Source organism: Gadus morhua, chromosome 1 (genome assembly GCF_902167405.1).
Source record: "Gadus morhua chromosome 1, gadMor3.0, whole genome shotgun sequence".
Lineage (NCBI taxonomy): Eukaryota > Metazoa > Chordata > Actinopteri > Gadiformes > Gadidae > Gadus > Gadus morhua.
This window is the reverse complement of record NC_044048.1, coordinates 21,112,617-21,125,116: the sequence shown is the minus strand read 5'-3', so window position 1 is coordinate 21,125,116 and position 12,500 is coordinate 21,112,617. Positions and strand designations below refer to the sequence as shown.

The 12,500-nt window shown below is 50.2% G+C and overlaps 1 protein-coding gene across 2 annotated transcripts in view; it reads right to left on the bottom strand.

The window, feature by feature from the left end:
* The window catches only part of lamb2 (laminin, beta 2 (laminin S)), a 45,078-nt gene that overhangs the window by 27,524 nt on the left and 5,054 nt on the right, over positions 1 to 12,500 (bottom strand). For both annotated transcript variants that reach the window (XM_030365809.1, XM_030365818.1), the window contains exons 3-6: positions 5,401 to 5,570; positions 4,432 to 4,567; positions 1,106 to 1,179; positions 1 to 58 (exon numbers count right to left, since the gene is read on the bottom strand). The exon at positions 1 to 58 is cut by the window's left edge and continues 131 nt beyond it. In XM_030365809.1, coding sequence (XP_030221669.1) covers positions 1 to 58; positions 1,106 to 1,179; positions 4,432 to 4,567; positions 5,401 to 5,570 — 438 coding nt within the window. The remainder of the gene's footprint in view (positions 59 to 1,105; positions 1,180 to 4,431; positions 4,568 to 5,400; positions 5,571 to 12,500) is intronic.

The window sequence follows — 12,500 nt, the reverse complement described above, 5'->3', positions numbered from 1 at the left end:
GCCAGGTGCGGCCGAAGTCAGCTGACCGCTCGATCAGCAGGGCGGCGGGACGGAAGGTCTGGGGGGAGAGGGGGAGAGGGGGGGGAGAGGGGAGGGGGGGGAGAGGGGAGGGAGGGGAGAGGGGAGAGAGGGGGGAGAGGAGAGAGGGGGGAGAAGGGTGAGGGGGTGAAGGGGGGAGAGGAGAGAGGGGGGAGAAGGGGGAGGGGGGAGAGAGGGGGAGAGAGGGGAGAGGGGGGAGAAGGGGGAGGGGGGAGAGAGGGGGAGAGAGGGGAGAGGGGGGAGAGAGGGGAGAGAGGGGATGCAAGGGAGAGAGGGGGAGAGAGGGGAGGGAGGGGGAGAGGGGGAGAGAGGGGACAGAGGGGAGAGAGGAGAGGAGGGAGAGGGGAGAGAGGAGAGAGGAGGGAGAGGGGAGAAAGGGGGGAGCGAGAGGGGTGAGAGGAGAGAGGGGGGAGAGGAGAGGGGGGGAGAGAGGATGGGAAGGAGAGAGGGGAGAGAGGGGAGAGAGGGGAGAGGGGGGAGAGGGGAGCGAGAGGGGGAGAGGGGAGAGAGGGGAGAGACGGGAGAGGTCAGCACCACACAGGTAAGGTATAGAGACATGGACGTACTCAGGAGTCACTGAGATGTATGGATGTACACATATAGAGTGGTTGTTTGAAGAGGGATATCTTGGGGTCGTTTCTCAAACTTTTTCCATTTATTTCCCTCTTTTTTCCCTCTTATAATTGAAGTTTATATTACCGCCTCACTATTTTACATTAATGAAGTTCATCTTTTGCTATATTACAGGGTCAGAGGTGAACAACTGGATTTAGGCTCCGCCCCCCTAGTGTGCCTCACCAGGGTCACCAGGTCAGGGTCCCCTGGTGAGGGTCACCACGTCAGGGTCACCAGGTGACCGTTGAGGAGCTCCTCAGACATGTTCATAAGTAGGGTACATCCTCTTCACATTGTGAAGATGTCCCTGGAGGAGTGACTAGGGTCGTCTAGACTCATAAACCATAAGGAGAAGCTCTTATGGCGGATACCCGTGGTGGACCTACGCTACAACAGCTACTCAACACAGAAGTATAACTTTGAGGTCAAGGGTCAAAGCTCTGAAGGTCACCTTGAAGGTCATGATCAGGTGGGTGAAGTGGAACTCTGCCTCCAGATCGAGCTGGAGAACCACATCAGACTTCCCTAGAGAGAGAGAAAGAGAGAGAGAGAGAAAGAGAGAGAGAGAGAGAGAGAGAGAGAGAGAGAGAGAGAGAGAGAGAGAGAGAGAGAGAGAGAGAGAGAGAGAGAGAGAGAGAGAGAGAGAGAGAGAGAGAGAGAGAGAGAGAGACTTTGGTTATTTTGTTGCAATAGAAAGTCACTTAATATCTGATTAGGACAATGCATGTGTCTGTGTGTGCATGTGTGTGTGTGTGTGTGTCAGTGAGTGTGTGACGATCCTGGATGATTCAGCAATTAGGGATAAAAGTGAGACACACACAGACACACACACACACACACACACACACACACACACACACACACACACACACACACACACACACACACACACACACACACACACACACACACACACACACACACACACACACACACACACACACACACACACACACACACCTGCTCCGGTGAAACAGTGTGTGCTGCCGACCGGACGAGCGTTTCCCTGATTAACACGCATGTAAGACAAATGACCCTCTGTGCCCCTCTATCACCACGGAAACGCCATGCCATCGCCATGGAGACAAGTATAAATAGACAACACTTCCTGTAAAACACATGTGGAGCATCTTTGTGTGTGAAGATTCAGAACTGGACAAGTGAACTTTGTATCTATCAGTCTGTCTGTCTGTCTGTCTATCATTTCTCTCTCTCTCTCTCTCTCTCTCTCTCTCTCTCTCTCTCTCTCTCTCTCTCTCTCTCTCTCTCTCTCTCTCTCTCTCTCCCCTTCTATCTATCGGTCCTTCCGTCTGCATGTCTATCATCTCTCTCTCTCGTGCGCTGTTTAGCTCTCTCTCTATTTATCTCTCTTTGTATCCCTTCAACTGTTTCTCTTTATCCGGCTATTTCTTTATCTCTCTCTCTCTCTCTCTCTCCCCCTCTCTCTTTTCTCCATCTATCTCCCCCCTCTCTCTCTCTCTCTCTCTCTCTCTCTCTCTCTCTCTCTCTCTCTCTCTCTCTCTATTGCTTGTTTTGCTGACTTTCTCCTTTTACTACATTTTTCTTTGGTTCTTTCCATGGTAGTCACTGTTTTCCTCACCATAAAATCTCCTGTTTACCACGACTCCTGCCAAAACGCGTTATGAACAGAATCCCCCCCTCTCTCTCTCTCTCTCCTTCATCTCTATTAGCTCTCTATCACCCCCTCTCGCACTCTCTCTGCTCTCTCCCTCTCTCTGTCAGGTTGCCATGTTGAGTGGGCACTCTGTGATTAAACCAGTTCGCAGCTGTATCTGGTTCCTGTGTGTGTGTGTGTGTGTGTGTGTGTGTGTGTGTGTGTGTGTGTGTGTGTGTGTGTGTGTGTGTGTGTGTGTGTGTGTGTGTGTGTGTGAGAGTGAGTGAGTGAGTGAGTGAGTGAGTGAGTGAGTGAGTGAGTGTGTGTGAGTGGGTGCGTGCGGGTATTTGTTTGTGTTAATCCTATCACCAAACCTCCAGTGGTTTTGTGAGAGAAAGCATAAAGATAAAGGAAACAAGCTAATAGAGAGCTGCTGTTTGTGAGCCTCTTGTTCTCCCGTAGTTCTCCTCCTTCCTGCGTCTCCCATGTTTCTCCTCTCTCTCCTCCCATCGCTCCCCATCTCCTCTGGATAATAACAGGCCTAGCATTAGGCTGAGGATGAACAGCTGCCTGTGGTCTGATACCACAGACGTGCTAGCTAGCCCGGTTCAATCTAGCGGTTTGGAAAGTGTGGAAGCAGCATCAGAAAGTGTTGTTGAGTTAACTCTTAACACTCTCTCTTAGCACTCTCTCTTAGCACTCACTCTTAGCACTCACTTAAAATGTTCTCATGTTTTCTCCATTAAACTAACTATGAATAAACTGTTGAACAAAGGCAAATGTGATAAGTAGCAGCAGCGGTAGTGTTAGCAAGATTGTGATCAAGAATAGTGGTATCGTAGCTGTGGGTTGTGTGTGTGGGTCGGGGGGGGGGGAGGGTGGGGGGGGGGGTTTGCAGTAATGTGAACAGTATAAGTGCAAGCAGCAGGGTTAGCAGTAGCAGCATTAGCTGTAATGATAGCAGTTGTGGTGGTAGCAGTATTCTTAGCAGTAGCGGCGGTAGCTGTACTGTTAGCAGTAGCGACGGTAGCTGGAATGATAGCAGTAGCGGTGGTAGCTGTAATGATAGCAGTAGCGGCGGTAGCTGTACTGTTAGCAGTAGCGGCGGTAGCTGTAATGATAGCAGTAGCGGCGGTAGCTGTACTGTTAGCAGTAGCAGCGCTAGCTGTACTGTAAGCTGTATGGTCAGCAGTAGCGGCGGTAGCTGTAATGATAGCAGTAGCGGCGCTAGCTGTACTGTTAGCAGTAGCAGCGCTAGCTGTACTGTAAGCTGTATGGTCAGCAGTAGCGGCAGTAGCTGTAATGATAGCAGTAGCGGCGGTAGCTGTACTGTTAGCAGTAGCGGCGGTAGCTGTACTGTTAGCGGTAGCGGCGGTAGCTGTACTGTTAGCAGCAGCGGCGGTAGCTGTACTGTTAGCAGTAGCGGAGGTAGCTGTACTGTTAGCGGCAGCGGCGGTAGCTGTACTGTTAGCAGTAGCGGCGGTAGCTGTACTGTTAGCAGCAGCGGCGCTAGCTGTACTGTTAGCAGTAGCGGCGCTAGCTGTACTGTTGGCAGTAGCGGCGGTAGCTGTACTGTTAGCAGTAGCGGCGCTAGCTGTACTGTAAGCTGTAGCGTCGGTAGCTGTACTGTTAGCAGCAGCGGCGCTAGCTGTACTGTTAGCAGTAGCGGCGCTAGCTGTACTGTTAGCAGTAGCGGCGCTAGCTGTACTGTTAGCAGCAGCGGCGCTAGCTGTACTGTAAGCTGTAGCGTCGGTAGCTGTACTGTTAGCAGCAGCGGCGCTAGCTGTACTGTTAGCAGCAGCGGCGCTAGCTGTACTGTTAGCAGTAGCGGCGCTAGCTGTACTGTTAGCAGTAGCGGCGCTAGCTGTACTGTTAGCAGTAGCGGCGCTAGCTGTACTGTTAGCAGTAGCGGCGGTAGCTGTACGGTTAGCAGTAGCAGCGGTAGCTGTCCTGTTAGCAGCAGCGGCGCTAGCTGTACTGTTAGCAGTAGCGGCGCTAGCTGTACTGTAAGCTGCATGGTCAGCAGTAGCGGCGCTAGCTGTACGGTTAGCAGTAGCAGCGCTAGCTGTACTGTTAGCAGTAGCGGCGCTAGCTGTACTGTAAGCTGTATGGTCAGCAGTAGCGGCGGTAGCTGTATGGTTAGCAGTAGCGGCGGGCCCCACCGTTCTTGGACTGCCACCAGGACTTCTTGCGGTGGGGCTTGAAGGTGGTGACCACGTTGTCGATGCGGTGGCTGATGGTGTTGTAGACCGGGTCGAAGGGGCGCCGCGAGTCACACGAGAAACACTTCTTATCATCCTGGGGAGACACGTCGTGATATGCATCTTCTATCCTCATTATGTGGTGTGGTGATGTGCTTTGGCAAGTTGTTTTCTGGATCCGAATCAAAAGGTTTAAGAACCGCTGATGTAGACTAACCAGCGGGTTGATGACTATTTCAGGCTGACCAGTCAAGAACAGGGTTCTCTAGTATAGAGTAGGGTTCTCTAGTATTGAGTAGGGTTCTCTAGTATAGAGTAGGGTTCTCTGGTCTAGAAGAGGGTTCTCTTCCTGCAAATGGCTGACGATGCAGTAGGGTTCTGTAGGGTTCTCTGGTCTAGAGGAGGGTTCTCTGGTCTAGAGTAGGGTTCTCTAGGGTTCTCTAGGGTTCTCTGGTCTAGAGTAGGGTTCTCTAGGGTTCTCTGGTCTAGAGGAGGGTTCTCTGGTCTAGAGGAGGGTTCTCTAGGGTTCTCTTGGGTTCTCAGGTCTAGAGTAGGGTTCTCTAGGGTTCTCTGGTCTAGAGTAGGGTTCTCTAGGGTTCTCTAGGATTTTCTGGTCTAGAGTAGGGTTCTCTGGTCTAGAGGAGGGTTCTCTAGGGTTCTCTAGGGTTCTCTGGTCTAGAGTAGGGTTCTCGATGGTTCTCTGGTCTAGAGTAGGGTTCTCTAGGGTTCTCTAGGATTTTCTGGTCTAGAGGAGGGTTCTCTGGTCTAGAGTAGGGTTCTCTAGGGTTCTCTAGGGTTCTCTGGTCTAGAGGAGGGTTCTCTGGTCTAGAGTAGGGTTCTCTAGGGTTCTCTAGGGTTCTCTGGTCTAGAGGAGGGTTCTCTGGTCTAGAGGAGGGTTCTCTAGGGTTCTCTAGGGTTCTCTGGACTCACCTGCAGGTGGCTGACGATGCAGTATGGTTCTCTCTTGCTGAGGCCGCAGGTGGACGAGGCCTTCAGGCTCTTCTCCCGGCCCACCAGCAGGTCTCCGGTGGCGGGGTAGCAGCTGCCCTGGGCGCAGCCGTGGGCGTGGTCGGCCTCGTAGGCCACGGAGGCAGCCAGCGCTGAGGGGGGGAGAGAGGGGCAGGAAGTTAGGGTAGGGGTGAAACCAGGAAACGGTACGGTGGAGCGTTCTCAGCCATTGAGCGGCCCTCACCTTTAAGTTATCGTTAGACTTGGAGAGTCAGAGATCACCTCATGCTCCCCAAAACCAGCACTGGCTCCCCAACAAACCACACACTTTATATTTGACACACACATAAATACTCCCCCATGACATTGAAAAATCTCCTCTCCCTGGCTCCCTCAACCTCCACCATTACTCCCACCTTCACCCCCACCCATACCCCAACCTATACCCCCACCTATGCCCCCACCTTTACCCCTAAATACACCCCAACCCATACCTCCACCTACAGCCTCCAGTCCTGCAAGGCCCCTTCCTCCAAAAACTCTCTCTTAAAGCACACCTTTTTTTAAATGTCTTTATTGCTGTTGTCGTTGTTGTTGTTGTTGTTGTTGTTGTTGTTGTTGTTGTTGTTGTTGTTGTTGTTGTTGTGTGTTGGGTGGTCTCATCCTGTTGTGTGGTTCTTGTGGTGTTTAAGAGGGCTGGGTTTAGTGATACCGATACGAGCTGGCCTTAACCTCACACCTTCCCCTAAAGACTGAGTTACGGGCCGGTCCGCTGCATCCCCGCCCGGTGTCATCTAAACGGTCTCCATGGTTACCAGGAGAGTGTGTTGATCCCTCCTGTCCATTCTCAGAGGCTGACCTATGGAGCAGGGCTCTGTTCAGGGGAGGACTCCCTGCTGGTCACGGCCCCCGGATCACAGGGCGGGGGGGGGGGGGAGACACCGCCTGGGACCCTGTCGATCCTGACCACCACCAACACCACCCTAATCACAACCAACCCAAGCACCACCACCATGCTAACCAGAACCACCACCCTAACCAGCTCCGTAACCAACCCCACCACCACCATCATCATCACCACCACCCTAACCACCTCCGTAACCAACACCACCACCCTAACCACCTCCATAACCAACCCCACCACTACCGTCATCACCTCCACCCTAACCACCTCCATAACCAACACCACCACCCTAACCACCTCCGTAACGAACACCACCACCCTAACCACCTCCGTAACCAACACCACCACCCTAACCAGCTCCGTAAGCAACCCCACCACCACCATCATCACCACCACCCTAACCACCTCCGTAACTAACACCACCACCCTAACCACCTCCGTAACCAACACCACCACCCTAACCACCTCCGTAACCAACCCCACCACTACCATCATCACCTCCACCCTAACCACCTCCATAACCAACACCACCACTACCATCATCACCTCCACCCTAACCACCTCCGTAACCAACACCACCACTACCATCATCACCTCCACCCTAACCACCTCCGTAACCAACACCACCACTACCGTCATCACCTCCACCCTAACCACCTCCATAACCAACACCACCACTACCGTCATCACCTCCACCCTAACCACCTCCATAACCAACACCACCACTACCGTCATCACCTCCACCCTAACCACCTCCGTAACCAACACCACCACTACCATCATCACCTCCACCCTAACCACCTCCGTAACCAACACCACAACTACCATCATCACCACCACCTTAACCACCTCCGTAACCAACACCACCACTACCATCATCATCATCATCATCATCATCATCATCATCACTGGCCTAACCAACACCACCACCAGCCTTACAACAGCTAGCAGACTTCTGCCCACCCTAACCATGAGAGCCACTACCACCACCACCCTAAACCCCCCCCTAACTACTACATGTGTGTGAAGTGAGTGGGTGGGTGTAAATAATCTTCATCACAACCAACAGTCACCAAACATTCCACAGGAAGCCTGGAGCCATCCTCACACCCGTGTGTATGTGTGTGTGTGTGTGTGTGTGTGTGTGTGTGTGTGTGTGTGTGTGTGTGTGTGTGTGTGTGTGTGTGTGTGTGTGTGTGTACGTGTGTGTGTGAGTGTGTGTAATAATAACTATGTGTGTATTCCAGTCTGTGGTCTGGTTGTCAGACAGCCAGCAACAGGTGCTCCAAATCTGTCCTGCGATGACTGAATACTTTCTTCTGAGGAGAAACATGTTTCATTAACATCCAGATACCTGATACCACACACACACACACACACACACACACACACACACACACAAACACACACACACACACACACACACACACACACACACACACACACACACACACACACACACACACACACACACACACCCAGAGCTAAAGGTCCCACTGGTTTGATATAACAACACGATTCAGTAAGCATTGTGTAGTTTACTCAGTTCTCCAAAGATTCTGGAAATCAAGCGACATCAGTCTCATTGGACTCTGACCGGACACACGATACATTGCGTGGAAAGCAGCGCGTTAGCGTGTAGCTCCGACGCTAATCTGCGCTTCACAATAAGTGTTTTACAGTGGGAATAATGAGATGCAACCTGAGGATGAGAGAGCTAGTAGAGCTAGCTGGACTAGCCGCGCTGACTTGGGGTCCCGGTCAGAAGTCCACAACGTAACCTGAGCCCCCGAACCTAAAAGAGAAACCTGCTGCGTCTCAGGCTTTAGTCACCTCCGACCCTCGCGGGGGAAAATAGACATGAAAGTGTTTCTAGTTAGCTGGGTAAGTGTTACTAGTTAGCTGGGAAAGTGTTACTAGTTAGCTGGGGAAGTGTTCTATGTAAACCGTGAAGGGCGATGCAGTTTAACCAAGCAAAACGATACACAGGGCCAGTATTGTTTGGTTAAACTGCATCACTTTCACAGCTAACTAGAAACACTGTAACGTGATTACACTGTTATACTGTATCAGTGTTATACAGTTACACTTTTACACAGTAACGTGGTTACACTTTCAAACTATTACAAATTTACATTGAAAAAAAAAATGAAAAAAAAATGTTACATAAAAATGTACATTGTTGCACGGTAACTTGGTTACACTGTTATACTGTAACGTAGATACAATTTAACGTTGTTACACTGTTACAGTGTTTACAGTGTTAGGTGGCTACATGGTAGCCAACACTGTTATCACTGTTAACACTGTAACACTTTCTATTTAGAGATGTTAACCACAGATCATTCTGATACATTATGATACAATGTGATTCATGACTGGGAACCTACTGGGAACATGTTTCACACACACACACACACACACACACACACACACACACACACACACACACACACACACACACACACACACACACACACACACACACACACACACACACACACACACTCAAATGGAAACTCAAATAGAGGGAGAAATCTGTCAGTGAAATGCCAACGAGAGAATGAGAGGAAGAGAAATGAAAGAGAAAGAGGGTGTGAGAGGGAGAGAGAGAGTGAACAAGAGGGAGAGCGAGCGAGAGAGAGAGTGAGAGAACAAGAGGGAGAGAACAAGAGGGAGAGAGAGAGAGAGAGAGAGAGAGAGAGAGAGGGGGGAGAGAGAGGGGGAGAGAGAGAGAGACAGAGACAGAGACAGAGACAGAGAGAGAGAGAGAGAGAGAGAGAGAGAGAGAGAGAGAGAGAGAGAGAGAGAGAGAGAGAGAGAGAGAGACTGTGATGTGATAAAAAACATCCAGCTACTGGATGCTACTGGATCCACTCGACCATTGGCCCACACTCAAAGATGTGTGCGTGTTTGTGTGAGAGGCGGGGGAGATAGATGCGGAAGTCTGTTTTATCTCTGAGTCAGAGTATCTCCCTCTTAAGTGTGTGTGTGTGTGTGTGTGTGTGTGTGTGTGTGTGTGTGTGTGTGTGTGTGTGTGTGTGTATGTGTGTGTGTGTGTGTGTGTGTGTGTGTGTGTTTGTGTGTGTGTGTGTGTGTGAGTGTGTGTCTGATAGTGGTTGTTTGTGTTTGTAAGTGTGTGTTTGTGTTAGTGTTTATCTGCAGCCTTTCTTTGAGAAACGATCAAGACACCAGACCTTCTGAGAGCTGATTGGTTCAGCCAGCGAGTAATAAACCCTGACCCTAAACCTCCTAAACCAACTTAAGTCTTATTAACAACACAGTCATCATCATCTGCAGGGTGAGCTGCCTGAGTGAGTGAGAGTCATTGGTGAAGGACAGTAAAGTTTTCAAAGTGATTGAGGATCCAGTTATCTTAGACCCAGTTTATAGATTAACAAACCAGTTATATTGATCCAGGTTATAGATTATAGATCCAGTTATTATTGATCAAGTTCGTAGATAAACAATCCAATTATTATAGATCCAGTTTATAGATCAACAATACAGCAATTATAGATCCAGTTTATCGATTATAGATAAAGTCATTATAGATCCAGGTTATAAATTATAGATCCAGCTATTCTAGATCCAGTTTATAGATTATAGATCCAGTTATTATAGAAAAGCTGTTTGACCCATGACCCCATTTTTCGGTCAGAATATTATTGTGACCCCAACCTCTTACATTTAGTTGTGCATGTGCTTCCTACCCATCGTTCAATATCTGCCCACGAAACCCATGGAAAGGGTCAGGAGTAGTTTGCTGATGGCATGACCAGTAGGTTTAAACCACTGGTTATACTCAGGGTCACTTAACATCGAACATCTTTCTCATCAAAAAGATGATCCTCAAATATCGCCATCTTATAAACCAGCATTCCCCCCCAGCCCCGAGGAAGAACTGGGAGGCCGGCCGTACAAGGAGCGGGGAGCTAGGGGGGAATGCAGCGGACAGCTGGAGGAGAGGGGGGGGGGAGGGATATCTCCAGGAATATAATATAATGGTTTGGACAAGTCTGTCTGTCTCCTCTGTCCATCTCTCTCTCGCTGTTTCTTTCTTTCCACTCTCTCTCTCTGTCTCTCTCTCTCTCTCTCTCTCTCTCTCTCTCTCTCTCTCTCTCTCTCTCTCCCTCTCTTCTCTCTCTCTCTCTCTCCATCTCTCTCTCTCTCCTCTCTTGTCTCTCTCTCCTCTCTCTCTCTCTCTCTCTCTCTCTCTCTTGTCCATCTCTCGCTCCTCTCTCTCTCTCTCTCTCTCTCTCTCTCTCTCTCTCTCTCTCTCTCTCTCTGTCCATCTTTCGCCCTCTCTGTCTCACTCTCTCTCTGTCTCTCTCTCCATTGGTCTGTCAGTCTCTATCTTCATAGGTCTTTATCTCATGTTGTGTGTGTGTGTGTTTGAGTGTCCCCAAGTCTCTATCTTCCTAGGTCTTAATCTAACGGTGTGTGTGTGTGTGTGTGTGTGAGAGTGTGTCTGTGTGTGTGTATGCGTGTCTTTATCTCATGGTGTTTCACTGACTTGTGTTGAGATCCTGGGCAAGGGAGTCAGAGATTTTCCAACCTCATGACACATTCCTGCAGACGCTATCCTACCTGACAGACACCGCCCACACGCCACCCTAATGACCAGACAGCCCCCAAACGTCCACACACCGCCCAATCACCACCGAGTGACGAGACACCGCCCAAACCACGCAGACATGGGACACCAGTAAGGAGACCCTGTTTCCTCTGAGCAAACCAGGAAGGCAATCAGCAGAACCAACAACCCACCCTGAACACACGTAGGCACATGGGCACCAGAACACACATGGAAGTCCTCTAACACGCACACACACACACACACACACACACACAGATGCATGCACACACACACACACACACACACACACACACACACACACACTCACACACACACACACACAAACACACAGATGCATGCACACACAGATGCACACAACACACACACACACACACACACACACACACACACACACACACACACACACACACACACACACACACACACACACACACACACACACACACACACACACACACACACCCCAGCAGTTGGCTGGCGGCGTCCTCCGAGCCCGACGTCAGACGCTTCTTTTACTGTTAACAAGACTTCATTACAGCAGCTGCCAACAACCATTGACAACGGCAGCGGGATATTAATAACCTGTCCTGCATGAAATACAACCCGGCCAAGGGAGTTAGGGGGCGAGGAGAGCCTGCAGGGACCCGGTAGGGATGAAGACCTGGCCCGGACCCCATGGGGGGGGGGGGGGGGGGGGCGGATAAGTTTAGACCCAGCCGAGAACAGAGACAAGCTCTTAATTTAAATCTCCTGGAAAGACTTACATTCTTTATGCTATTCTCTCTCTCTCTCTCTCTCTCTCTCTCTCTCTCTCTCTCTCTCTCTCTCTCTCTCTCTCTCTCTCTCTCTCTCTCTCTCTCTCTCTCTCTCTCTCTCTCCTCCACCCTTTCTTTATTTTGCTTATCAACAGTTCACCCCCAAACCAAAACACAATACCGTTCTCCTCCTACTCTCTTCCTCTTCCTCCTCCTGCCTCTTCCTGTCCTCCAACTCCCTCTCAGTCTCCTCCTCCCTTCTCCTCACCCTCCTCCCTAACCCAGACGTCCTTGACCACCCACTCATCATGTCACTCCTCCATCTTCCCCTGTTCATGCAAGTATGTAATCGTATAACAGCACATTTCACTTTTGGTCTGTTGACCTCTAGATCCTCACAAGATGTGTTCAAATCAGACACCTGAACCCGTCCTGCAAGTCTAGACCAGCATCATCATCTAGATACATAGACCCTAGATACAAAGACCAGCATCATCATCTAGGTACATAGACCCTAGATACATAGACCAGCATCATCATCTAGATACATAGACCCTAGATACATGGACCAGCATCATCTTCTAGATACATAGACCCGTCCTGCCTGTCTAGACCAGCATCCTCAGCCAAATAAAACCACATGACACTGACCAGAGACACCTTCCATTAAAGTCTGACTCCACAGGTGTGGCCTGAGTTTCACTAGCTTTTGTCTGTCTCTCTGTTTGTCTGTCTGACTAGCTCTTGTCACCTGTCAACAGAGACAAACTGTGTGTCTGTGTGTCTGCCTGTCTGTCTGTCTATCTAGCTCTTGTCTTCTGTA